This window comes from Alosa sapidissima, chromosome 18, assembly GCF_018492685.1.
Source record: "Alosa sapidissima isolate fAloSap1 chromosome 18, fAloSap1.pri, whole genome shotgun sequence".
Classification (NCBI taxonomy): Eukaryota; Metazoa; Chordata; class Actinopteri; order Clupeiformes; family Clupeidae; genus Alosa; species Alosa sapidissima.
Window position 1 is genome coordinate 12,095,366 of NC_055974.1, and position 12,963 is coordinate 12,108,328.

At 44.9% G+C, this 12,963-nt stretch overlaps 1 protein-coding gene across 13 annotated transcripts in view; it reads left to right on the forward strand.

Annotated features, from left to right (window-relative positions):
* Positions 1-12,963, forward strand: part of dysf (dysferlin, limb girdle muscular dystrophy 2B (autosomal recessive)) — a 74,026-nt gene that overhangs the window by 17,054 nt on the left and 44,009 nt on the right. For 12 of the 13 annotated variants that reach the window (XM_042069388.1, XM_042069391.1, XM_042069394.1 and 9 more), the window contains 15 exons: positions 318-433; positions 1,433-1,546; positions 1,980-2,157; positions 2,404-2,528; positions 3,106-3,212; positions 3,495-3,690; positions 4,060-4,206; positions 5,139-5,270; positions 5,776-5,942; positions 6,359-6,473; positions 6,882-6,987; positions 7,114-7,256; positions 9,283-9,456; positions 11,019-11,106; positions 11,189-11,266. In XM_042069388.1, the coding sequence (XP_041925322.1) occupies positions 318-433; positions 1,433-1,546; positions 1,980-2,157; positions 2,404-2,528; positions 3,106-3,212; positions 3,495-3,690; positions 4,060-4,206; positions 5,139-5,270; positions 5,776-5,942; positions 6,359-6,473; positions 6,882-6,987; positions 7,114-7,256; positions 9,283-9,456; positions 11,019-11,106; positions 11,189-11,266 (1,986 nt within the window). The remainder of the gene's footprint in view (positions 1-317; positions 434-1,432; positions 1,547-1,979; positions 2,158-2,403; positions 2,529-3,105; positions 3,213-3,494; positions 3,691-4,059; positions 4,207-5,138; positions 5,271-5,775; positions 5,943-6,358; positions 6,474-6,881; positions 6,988-7,113; positions 7,257-9,282; positions 9,457-11,018; positions 11,107-11,188; positions 11,267-12,963) is intronic. The other variant, XM_042069390.1, reaches the window with a different exon arrangement.

Genomic DNA, 12,963 nt, shown 5'->3' on the forward strand with positions numbered 1-12,963 from the left:
TGGGGATTTGTTTATGGGCTGCTGTCTGAATTGTTTAATGATGGCTGCTAGTTCTCCAAAAAATTGTCTCTGGATTTGTCAAGGTTGTTTAGAATATTGGGATATACAAGTTCTATTGCCAGACTTTATCCACAATCATTTTGGCCAGTATTCACACTTGGGAATGTTCCTGATTAATCCATTGTTCTGTTTGGGCCTTATGGCTCATTCATGATGCTCTGTTGCCAGGTGAGCAGAAAGTTAGAGTTGTTTTGAGAATGAGTTTCGGATCTACTGGACCACAGAAGAAGTAACACTTTTGCCCTTTGAAATCATAGTGGACGACAGTGTGGGTTTCCTGCCAACGTTTGGACCCTGTTATGTCAACATGTACGGGAGTCTTCGTGAGTTCAGTGTCCTCACTGACCCCAATGAGGTCCTCAACCTGGGCAAGGTATGATTTTGCACTTAAAGGTCCAGTATGTAGGAAATAATGGAAAATAAACTGTAACCATTCCAAAAATGATCACCATATGTTGTCAGAGAGTAAGGAAACACGATGAATTGAAGTAATGGCTTATTTGACAACATTAACCCGTAAAACCCCGTAAAACCCATGAAAAAAATGAGTTACGGGGCGGAATCTCTTGGAATTTTCGTTTATGTTTTGAACGATTAATTCTAGAATAGTGTATTAATAATGGGCTAGCGCGTCCTCCTATTTGGGTTGCCAAATTAGCAAAGGCCAACTGTCAACAGCTGTCAGTTGTTGTCATGAACGCCTACGAGAGGCAGGCAAATTTACAAAATTAAAACAAGAAACAAATTAAGTGGACATCGGAGGAGCTTCCTGATATTGTGACGTCTTCGTCAAACGTATTTCTCCACAACAGGTAGCCTAGGCTAAACTTCATCTGCATCGCTGACTTCAGCTAAATATGTTACGTTGGTTAGAGAGGTATTTTTTGTTTTCATTGTTTCCTTAATGTGTAGCTGGGTCATGGTTGGAGAAACGTTAAAGCAGCTGCAGGTCAACTAACGTTAGCTAAGTCTTCATTACATCTGGCAACCCAGAAGAGGCTCGCGTCTGGTAGTCTTGAGAACGTTCACCAGTGTTTTGATTTTGGCCTACAGAACGTAACAATCCTACAAATCGCACCTTTAACATCATTTTTAAATCAATCAATCAATCAATCAATTCATACATGCAAACTGGGTGTCAGCCATAAATGGCTTTAGTTGGTTTCTATTTTCAATGCATGTTGGTTGATTTTGATTGCATTTCTCAAATGAAGATGAGGACAAACACATTAGACAGTCTGTTGTTGTCTTCATGAACTGATCGCAGATCTCCATCCTGTGTGAGTGTGGTCAGGTTCAGTCTAGATGACCCATTCTGAGAGGTGCTGTCAATCTAATGCATGACTGGGAGAGCATGGTGCTGTCATTGCAGGGTGAAGGAGTGGCGTACCGTGGCCGTGTGCTAGTGGAGCTCAGCACCAAGCTGGTGGACCGGGGGGAGCATCGGGTGGAGGACATCCCCTTTGATGATCTTCTGGTGGTGGAGGTGAAATCAGACATCCTACAGTTTAGGCATCAAGAGTTGAAATCTTTTCCTATAATTTGGCTTATCAGTTTTAATTTCCGTACAAATGTAGCTAAACCAGAGATGTGAAAGTCCGGCTTCAGAAAGTAAAAAGTCCTATCATGTATTGGTTCTACAGGTGATTTCACTAGCCTAATTAGCTCATCTACCTGGCTGAGTTGTGCCAACTAGAATCAGCTGGTTTAGTGAATGGTCGGAACAAATATGATTGGGGCAAATATTACTTTCTGAAGGACATTTACACCTCTGAACACAAACTCATATCATAACCTCTGCTGTGATTGGCCTAGCCAAAGATCAAAAAGCAGTGAGCCTGTCACAGAGAATTTTAGTTGAAGGCATGATGTGACAGACAACACACTGAGAAACATTTTGCTTTGTTTACTTTTTTTAGAAGTTCATGCGGAAGAGGAAGTACTCCCTCTTCGCATCGTTCTATTCCGCCACTCTCCTGCAGGATGTGGATGACGCTATTCAGTTCGAGGTCAGCATTGGTAACTACGGCAACAAGTTTGACCACACCTGCCTTCCTTTGGCCTCTACCACCGGGTTCAGCAGGGCTGTGTTCGACGGTGAGAAACAGCACCCTCTGGTGGGCTTTTAATGTCACTCAAAAAAGTTTGTCCAATGAATTTACCAAAATGTTGAATTTGATTTAAAATGTGAAATTTAATTATTTTAAATGTTGATGTAGAATTATTGTTTTGTACATAAATTCCACGCTAATTTGTCTTGTATTCCAACTGAATCAGTGAATTAGCTTATTTTATAACTTATTTTTGGTGTGACTTGGCGCTGAGTGCTTGGTGTGATTGCAGGCTGTCATTACTACTATTTGCCGTGGGGAAACGTGAAGCCTGTGGTGGTCCTGTCCTCAGAGTGGGAGGACATCAGCCCACGCATTGAGGCTCTTAACATGCTGCTTAGTACTGCTGAACGTGTGGTGGGTCCCTCACACACACACACACACACGCAATCACACACACACACACACACACACACACACACACACACACACACACACACACACACACACACACACACACACACACACACACTTTTTCCCACTATCCACACTGCCAGTTTGGGGGTGCCACAAAGAAAAGAAAAAAACAATGTTTCTCGTAGCTCATTATTTCTCCAAATCTTCAAATTATTAATGTCGTATTGTGTCAAGATATTATATTTACTATATTTAAATTATATTACTCTTCTTTAATGTGAGACAAGAGACACTTATGCTAAAAATATCTTTAAATGTAGATATGCTAGATACTATTATTAGTGCAATACCCAAATTCACTACTTTGTAGTAATAACATTTATATAGCGCTTTATGAAGGCACCCAATGCGCTTTAACATAAAGGGCAAACCACACTAACCCCCACCAATGTGTAGCACCCACCTGGGTGATCATAGAGTGATCCTCCTTAGAAAATAAAATATAGCAAAGAATATAATAAAATAAAATATAGCCCTGAGTTGTCTGTAATGGTGTCTCGTCCTCTGGCTGTTCCAGGAGTCCAACCTGCAGCAGGTGCAGCTGGAGCTGAAAGCAGGAAATGATCTGGAGGACGTGGAAGCAAAGCTGGTCCAACTCCTGGACGATGTCATTGCAGATTGCAGGTGAATATAGCAAAAGTAGTTTTAAAAGTAAATATGGAGGCATGACATTTCATCATGGCCATTTTTGAAATGGTGTGTGTGTGAAATGTATTGTTTACCACATGATGTGTTGTGTTAATTATGTGAACTAAAATGTAGATATTATTTTTTTGTGGGCAAAAAAATCAGCCAGTCTTCACTTTACAGTAACATGGTGATCCAGTGGAGTGTGATGAATCATTGTGAAATGCAAATTATTGTGATCAATCATAGCAAAATTATCTCTCCCCTCCTTATGTGCAGTGAGGAGCTGCCGGAGATCGATGACTGGCCGTGTGTGACCGCACTGGACAGATCCCTGAGAAACCTGCGCAAGGTGAACCTGCAGCAGATCGTGGAGGCGGCGCTGTCACTCAAACACGGAGCGGCCACGGACGTGAGCATGGTACTGGACCTAGCTGAGGACTGGGCCCTGAGATTGCGCAGTTTGGCAGAAGAGGTAAGTGTAGTCCATGTTGTAAAGATGTTGTTGTGTTGGCCGTGCTAAAGCATGGAAGCTGTCTTCAAGGACTGTATGCAGCTGAATGCAGTCTGCACTGCAGTAGTTCTCTTGAACTACACAGTAATTCAAATAAAACCATGTCTACAGTATAATATATCTAAAATAACACTAAAATAATTTCTGTTTTCTTGTATTTTCATATGTATATAAACAGTTGTTTGTTGTTGATTGTCTTCCATCAGTATACATAGCTACATTCTCTTGGTTCTTAGCCTTTGATTTTTCTCCCTTCTAACCACACACACACACACCAATCTTGGCTTTTCCTTGTCTCTATTCTTTTTTGCCCGTCATTCTTTCCGCCAGCCCCAAAACAGCCTGCCAGACATCGTGATCTGGATGCTCCAGGGGGACCGGCGGGTGGCGTACCACCGCATCCCTGCCCACCAGGTGCTCTTCTCCCAGGGCTACTGTGGGAAACACTGTGGCCAGCTCCAGACCGTCCTCATGAAGGTGAGTTAACCCTTAAAGGAGTACCATCACACCGGTGTGACGGGAATGTTGAGAAATGAACGTTCTAAAGAATATCTGGGTTCATTGAATTCAACATAGAATTTTAGAACCTTCAATTGTTGCGGAACTTAGAATGTTCAAAAACCTACACCTTTAAGAGTTAAAGGGAAAAAAAAACTGATTGGTGCTACCTAGCTCGAGTTGCTGCAGCCAACAGCTAGAGCAGCCAGGCAGCTACAGTACTACACTCTGGGGGCTTGACTTTAAAAATCTAACCTGTCGGAAAATGACTCACTCAGGATTCCCTCATAGACAAAAAAATAGACAGTGTGTGTACTTAGGGTTGGTGTACTGACAAAACTTTAATGGAGTTTTTCACTGGCCATTCCATCAGAACCATTCAGGGTCACATAGTTGCAGTTATTGCATGCAAAGATGATTTTTAGGTAAATTTATTGTCTGTTGAGAGTGTGCGTGGTGGAGTGTTTGTGAAGGTGTGTGTGTGTGTGTGTGTTTGTGTTTGGGAGGGGGGGGGCTAAGGACTGCATACTTGTGTATTTATCTATATGTTTTAATGTCTGTATCTCTGCCTTTGATTTTGATATGTTTAATTTGATTGAAGTGTAAAATGAATGGGATATATTAAATCTCCGTTTGAAGGAGCTCCTTACCAACTCCAAGTAGAGCCAGCACCATGCATCTGAAATGAACTAAATGATTTATCTTCTGAAATGCGCACTCATCATCCCCTTCCTGCCTCTGTAATCTAAACTGGACACCCACTCTGTGAAGATGAAAGTGTCTCCTCTCTTGTGGTGTGGTGACAGGAACGATAATGGCCGTGTGACCACGTCCTACATCTTCTGTTGTCCCTTCAGTTGTTACGGGCAGGTTTTTAACCGCACGCGCTCTCTGCTCTCACATGTGGTCAGTACCCACAGGACGTAGAGGGCGGTGCTAAGATCCCGGCGCAGCTTCGAGTGAAGGTTTGGTTTGGTTTGGCGGCAGACGTGAAAAACTTCAACCAGTTCGCCGAAGGGAAACTGTCGGTGTTTGCCGAGACGGTGAGGAAGTGTTTGTGAATCTCCATCTTTTCCAAATGTCCCCCTGACACTACCTGGTTCTTAAGCAGTTCACTTCAAACATCTCTTGCCGTATGCTTTGCGGACAGAAGTACATTCATTCCCTCATAGATTGTTTGTAAAATTTACTTCCAATTGATGCCCACTCACAATGGGACAGTGTGTGACACTGTCATGGCATAGTTTACATTTGTGCGTGCGTGCATATGTGTGCACATGTGTGTGTGTGTGTCTGTGTGTGTGTGTCTGTGTGTGTGTGTGTGTGTGTGTGTGTGTGTGTGTGTGTGTGTGTGTGTGTGTGTGTGTGTGTGTGTGTGTCTATGTGTGTGTTTGTGCATGTTGGTATGTGTGTGTGTGTGTGTGTGTGTGTGTTTGTGTATGTGTGCGTGGTTGGGGGGATGTTCCTCAATTTCCTATGTAAAGTAATAAACAGTGTGGCGTTCTGGCGTTGATCTGGCCTAACTGTTCTCTTCCTGACCCTCTGCAGTATGAGAACCAGACCAAGCTGGCGCTGGTGGGGAACTGGTGCACCACAGGGCTCTCCTACCCAAAGTTCAGCGACGTGACCGGCAGAGTCAAGCTCCCAAAGGAGACCTTCAAACCCTCACCAGGCTGGAACTGGGGTGGAGACTGGTTCATCAGCCCAGAGAAAACGTGAGTGTGTGTGTGTGTGTGTGTGTGTGTGTGTGTGTGTGTGTGTGTGTGTGTGTGTGTGTGTGTGTGTGTGTGGGTGCGTGTGTGTGTGTGTGTGTGTGTGTGTGTGTGTGTGTGTGTGTGTGTGTGTGTGTGTGTGTGTGGGTGCGTGTGTGTGCGCGCATGCATTCGTGTGTGTGTGCATTTGTGTGTGTGTGTGTGTGTGTGTGTGTGTGTGTGTGTGTGTGTTTGCGCGCGCACATTTGTGTGTGTGTGCATTCATATGTGTGTGGGTGGGTGTGTCTGTGGGTGTGTGTGAGAGAGAGATTGAGACTGAGAGGGTTTGTATGTAACTGTTTCTGCTTCATGAGTATCAAAATGTATTCATGATGTATGGTTCAGCTCCATGTGCTCTGACATATTTCCATTTTGATCAGGTTGCTGTATGACACTGACGCAGGACACATGAGTTTTGTGGAAGAGGTTTTTGAGAACCAGATGCGGTTGCCAGGGGGACAGTGGATTGGAATGCCAGAAGGATTCACTGATGTGGTCAGTGAGCAGTGGTGCTCATTTCCAAATGCATTCTTTTCACCAATCAAATGAACAGATGTTTCATTTCCAGGAGATGAGCATGGATGTAGTTAATGTTAAAAGTTAAAGTTGACTTGATATTTAGCCAACGCTTTTTTCCAAAGCGATACTGACTTGCAGTGGCGGGAATCAAACCCTCGTGGACTGATTGGTTGGTGACGTTGCCACTCCTCCACCACACCTGCAATAAAGCTAATCTTGAAAATGAAAGTTACAGAATCAAGTTTCTTGATTTTAGTCATCTAATATTTATGTATTTGCATATCAAATTGAAATGTTTAATATATTGCTGCAGAATATCATTTTTTTGTCGTTGTTATAATGTTGTTATGATGTAATATTTGCATTGTGTCCACTGTTACTCAGAATGGGGAGAAGGCCATTCCTAAAGAGGAGATCGAGTGTCCGCCAGGTTGGGTGTGGGAGGACGTGGAGTGGAGTGAGGACCTGAACCGTGCTGTGGACGACCAAGGCATGGAAACACACTGGAACCCTCCTGGAATGTTCTGGAATGCTGTTACCTACATACGGTACTATACTGTTCTCCTAACGTTCCGCTCATCTCTCCTTTTTCTGTCCGTTTGCGTTTCTCTCGCAGGGTGGGAGTACGGCATCACCATTCCCCCCGACCGCCGGCCCAAGGCTTGGGTCCCAGCGGAGAAGATGTACCACACCAACCGCAGGAGGCGCTGGGTCCGCCTGAGGAGGAGGGATCTGCAGAAGATGGAGGCCCTGAGAAAGGTGGTGGATCTGTGTTTGATGATGCGTGTGCCTAGATCTGCCAGATCTAACAGCTCCACCCATACATTATATATGTGTCATTCCTTACTCTTACAATTGATTTGTATTGTTTGATGGGTGTTAGTGTGGACTTCATAAGACAGGCTTTGATGTAGCTATTTATAGTTGTGCTTTCGTGTATTTCTGTTCGTTTGTGTGTGAAAGTCATTTGGCTGTGTGGCTCTGCTGGTTGCTACTGATGCAACACTGCTTGGCTACCCCATGAGTTATAGTGTCTGTTTATGATGAGCATTACTCTTGGTTTCGCTGCTTTTGACACAGAGACCCTAATCCCAAAGCTCACTCGCGCCTTTTAACGGGAGCCAGTCGCATCGCTGGTGAGGATCACCATTACTCAAAAAAGTTGTGAGTTTGTCTCTGGAATTCTGGAGATGGTCTCGGAGCATGTGCGGATGGGGATGATCCTCAGTGGGGGATTGGAGGTGCTCGTTTTGTCCCAGAATGCTTCAGGAGGAGGCAGAGGAGGCAGACACACCTAATTTATCATCCTATCTCCTGCTAATCTGAACGCAAACCCAAAGCCTGCAGTCCAGGAGCTTTATGGTGTCTCGGCGAAGATCCCATATATCATCCAAATTTAGCCTTTCCACAAATATAACTTGTACTTACTTTGTGTAGGCACAGCATGTGTATACTGTATGCATGGAGCCATGGATGTGTATGTTTGCATGTGATATATAATGTGGTGTGTGTGTGTGTGTGTGTGTGTGTGTGTGTGTGTGTGTGTGTGTGTGTGTGTGTGTGTGTGTGTGTGTGTGTGTGTGTGTGTGTGTGTGTTTGTGTGAGTGTGTGCTTGTGTTTCTCCGCTCTGCGTTTGAGTGAGTATGTGTGTGTGTGCGTGTGTATGTGTGAGTGAGAGAGAGAGAGGAAAGAGAGAGAGAGAGAGAGAAAGAAAGAGGAAAGAGAGAGAGAGAGAGAGGGGAGAGAGAGAGAGAAGAAAAACGCTCTGGCCATAGTGCCTCATTTAAGTTAACTGTAGCGATGATGATGTATAGCAAAGATTAGGTTGACTGTTACCATGTGCAATCAAGCCCAGCGCTGAGAGACTGGCCACAGTGGGATGAGTCAGAGAGGGAGGGAATGCCAGTGTGTTCGTGTGTGTGTCTGTGTGGGCGTGTGTGTGCATCTCAGAAAGAGAGAATGAGTGAGAGTGTGTGTGTGTCAGAGGGAGAGAAAGAGAGTGTGTGAGAATAAGAGTGTTTGTGTGTGTGTGTATGTGTGTGTGTGTGTGTGTGTGTGTGTGTGTGTGTGTGTGTGTGTGTGTGTGTGTGTGTGTGTGTGTGTGTGCATGTCGAGAGAAAGAGAGAGAGAGAGTGTGTGTGAGAGAGAGAGAGAGTGTGAGTGAGGAGTGAAAGTGAAGCTATTGTGTGCCATATTGTCCACAAGATGGAGCTCTCTGCACACAGAATTTGAACACAGTAGACAGGTTCTTTGGATCTCTTGCCTAGACGTAAAAGCTATACTACTATACAGTGCCTTACAGCATCATACACACAGTATACAGACTTCATATGTATGGAATTCTATACAGTACAGTACTGCACTACATTCTACTCTAGCAGTAAAGGTTGTCAGCTCTATTTTATCATTCATTGTTTAGTTGTTGAGTGATTGTTTAACTCAGCGATGTCTGTATTGTTGACCATGTGGAGGGCTATTATTAACAGTCAGTGGGCCTGAAAAGAGTGTTATACTGTAAATGTGTCACCCTCAGAGTAGCCAGATGTTTGTGCAGACTAGAGTTCATCTAACTCCTGTGATCGATGTGAAGTTCCTAATAACTGTTAACACGGCTGCCTAAACAGCGCCGGGGCCTGCTCGTCCAGCTGCCTGAACGTGATAGCCGTGTGTGTGTGTGTGTGTGTGTGTGTGTGTGTGTGTGTGTGTGTGTGTGTCTCTCTCTCTCTCTCTCTCTCTCATGTCTCTGACGCACCTCGCTAAAGTTCCCACAACCCTCCCTTTGCAGCAGCGTCCAGATGAGTCAGACCTGGAGGGCTGGGAGTACGCGTCTCTGTTTGGCTGGAAGTTCCACCTAAAGCCGCGCAAGACCGACTCGTTCCGCCGCCGCCGCTGGCGCCGCCGCATGGAGCCGCTGGAGAAGACGGGGCCGGCGGCCATCTTTGCCCTCGAGGGCTCACTGGTAAGCTCGGGAACGGGGTGTGTGTGTGTGTGGGTAGGGGGTGGGGGGGCATGAGGAAAGGGGGGGGGGGGTGTTGGTGCAGGCTGGATGTTGTCGTTATCAGAGATAAGGAGGGGGTAGGATGGGAGGAATGATGAGAGATGAGGAAGATAGGAAGGTGTTCATGGCCAAGGGTGATGCAATGTAAAAAAAAAAAGTCTCACATAATATCAACACTGTATAGGAGGAGGGAGAGAGAGAGTGACGGAGGGAGGGAAGGAGGGAGGGAGGGAGGGATGGAGGAGGGCTCTTATGTCAAGCGCTCTTGGGAGAAAAAAGAAAAAGAGGTGGGGTTTGGGCAGCGGAGTGCTAGACAGGGGTAGTCCAGAATGGGTGTGTGAGGGCGACGGCCTTAATGGGCTGGAGGTGCTGATTTGGACTGGGCAAGGGGAGTGGAATCAGCCGGGTGATATAAGGCTGCCTCGGGACTCTATTTAAGGAGAAGTGGTGGGCGTGTGTGTGTGTGTGCGTGCGTGCGTGAGACAGAATGGGTCCGTAATACAATTTTCTCTCTAATTCTGGTGCTTGTTTGTCCGGTGGGTCTGCACTGTCAAGACTCGTTCCAAGTCGTCATTGGCACGTCTGCCCCAAGCTCGCCGCTGGGTCGGAGACCGACCGTGGGCTGAAGAGAGCCGTTGTGGTGCCGTTTTTGTTTTTTCATAGATTGGCTTCAGCTAGATCCCCTGGCACGGGAGAGTGTGGGCCTTTGGAACAAAGTTCTGCCCTCACTGGTCAGACTCAAGATAGTATATATATAAAAAAAAAAAAATCCTGGGCAGCGGGATACGTTCAGGGGGAACTCCTCTCGCTCCATCCTCCCCTCTTTGCAGATTTGTATTTCAGTGATGTTCAGTGGTGACACTGTTTCAGGCCCTGCCAATGGTTTTGAGGTTCAGAGCTGCTCTTGAAGTCTCCGATGTGTAGGCCCATCATTAGCACATACTCAGTTTACAGGCCACTGGAATATTTAGACATCAGATCCAGTCTTTTAAAAGCCAACCTAAGGTCATAAAATGACCAAGATACAACTTTTTTTATGTCCGTTGAACAAACACATCCGTTTTATTCCACTTCTCAGATCATCAAGTGGATCAACATGGTTGCATTTCATATTGATTGTGAGAAAATGTTGGGGTAAACAGATCAAATGCGTGAAGATGAAATAACCCAAACATGGCTTTGTGCATGTTTTGCAATGTGTCCATTCTTAGTTTCTTTAATGAATCCTGTGACTATAGCATATCATGCTGTATCCATGAGTCCTTGTGTCTAATAGTGTAAGCATCACTTTAGCAATTAACCACTGATGGGTGTTCAGGATTGAATTGATTATTACTTTGCCATCATTACTTGTGGTTTGTTAATGGACTCACAAACACTTTTCACCATTCAGTGTTATGTAAACCCCTTTGTGCAAACAAAATTCAGTCCTCTGAAAACCTAGGTTGTACTAGTTGAACTATTGTATGTCTGTATGTGTATGTGTGAGATTTTAATTGTATTATATTTTTCTGTCGTTCAAGGGGAGCGTGACAGAAGATAGAAACGATGACAAGTCTGTTACTACAACCTTTGGTGTCAACCGTCCGACCATATCTTGCTTTTTTGACAGTAAGCACAATTTCCTTTTTGTTCAGTTTGCGATGATCCCAAAGGCTTTTAAAACTGAAAATTGCTTTCTGTCTGGTTCCAGGTGGAGCTCGCTATCACCTTCGCTGTTACCTGTATCAGGCAAGAGATCTGATCGCCATGGATAAGGACAGCTTCTCAGGTAATTAAACAGCATGCAAGCAAGCCCCCCTAAAAAGCTACCTAGTGTATACCCCTGGAAGTCAACAGCTGGAGAATTATTTTTGTTGCTTTTTCATTTTAAGCTGCCCACTGAAATGATCAATAGTACAATCAAACAAATGACACTTCGATACAATCAGCAGCCATAACAGTGTCATTCGCCATCTTTGTTTTCTTTTCAGTTTGAGAGAGTTGCTGCACAAATTTGTGGGTAATGGGCAGCGTAGATGATACATCACAGCTGCCTTCAAAAAAGACTGTAATGGGGGTAGTGTGAAGGTTTCTTAGAAGGCATTAAAAAGAGAGTTTGATTACTTTGGAACAGAATTTGTTACCTCACTTGCCTGTTAGATATTTTTAAAGGCAGTTTTTCCCTTTTTGGATCAGAGCCACTATGTTGATGTGAACATTGTCTTTTGAAGGCCATTTAGAAAAGTCCCCTGGGCAAAAACCAATCCGGTTAAACCCTGACACCCAGGTGGAAGTTCAGTAAATAATGGTCTCCTGGCCATTATTTACTTAGGCTTTCGTTGCCTTCGTTACGTTGTCTGAGACACTGTCAACATTCTCACTCCAATGAAATGTGTTGTTACCAAGTCCCTTCCTTTCATAACAAGCAACTGTGGGCCACAGTACACAGGAAAGCATGTGTGAGAGTGTGCCGTCACACCCAGGCTGTGACCTCTCAACCTCTGCGATCCGTAGCAGTTGTCGCTGTTGCCACGCCAACAAAACTTCCAGAATGTCGGTTGGTAATTCCCGGCGCGCCGGTTGGCGTGACTTTGAAAAGGCGCTCAGGGAAACCAGCCGAGGGTGGGTTCCGACCTTCTAAAGGGATGCTTACGAGGGGAAAGCATGCCCACATGAAGAGCCCCATGCCAGTTTGAATGTCATTCGGTCTCTTGTTAATTGTCGCTAAGCTAAGGTACGTAATTCCAGTCATTAGTCGGACTCCCCGTGTGCAGTCCCATTGCGTGGTAGGGCTCGGGTCAAAGGGAAGTCCTAATAGGAAGCACATTGAGCGTGGTACAGTAACACACACAGAATAACATTTTTACGAATATGTCGTGAAAAAGGTCAGTGTTGCACAATATCCACAAGGAACTTGTTTCTTTTTTTTTCTGGTATAAATAACGAAATAATAAAAATATATATTTAGAGCTTTAACGGCAGAGCCGACAGGGCCTTGTTTACGTCAGAGGCAGTGAAATACAGCCGCTGGCTTGCAGCGAGCGGTGACTTGGCCCCAGGTCACTTTTCGAGCCGCGAGGATGATGGGAACCCAGGGATCTTGACTTTATGAGTCTGGGCAGCGGACTAGCCACCATGGCACAGCAACGAGGGCTGCCCTGGTGTGGTAAAGACAGGGTTCACGTCTGAGTGTGGTGTGGAAATAGATGGGTTGGTGCTTACTGACCTCAAATCAGTCTGATTCCAGGCCTCATCTTAAAAGGGGGGTTTGTGCTCATAGCTACCCCAGGTTGAAATGAAGTGATCCACAGCCAGTCAATTAGTCTCTCACTGATGTAGCAGCCATTTTCTTCCATTTTTTCAATGAAATGAAGTGAACACATGAAAGGATTTCCCTTACCAACATGTGCAGAAGTAGCTGCGTGGTACAGCATGTTTTTAATCTTTAACCTTGAGGTAAACAGAAGTTCCCTTCATTTTTAAATC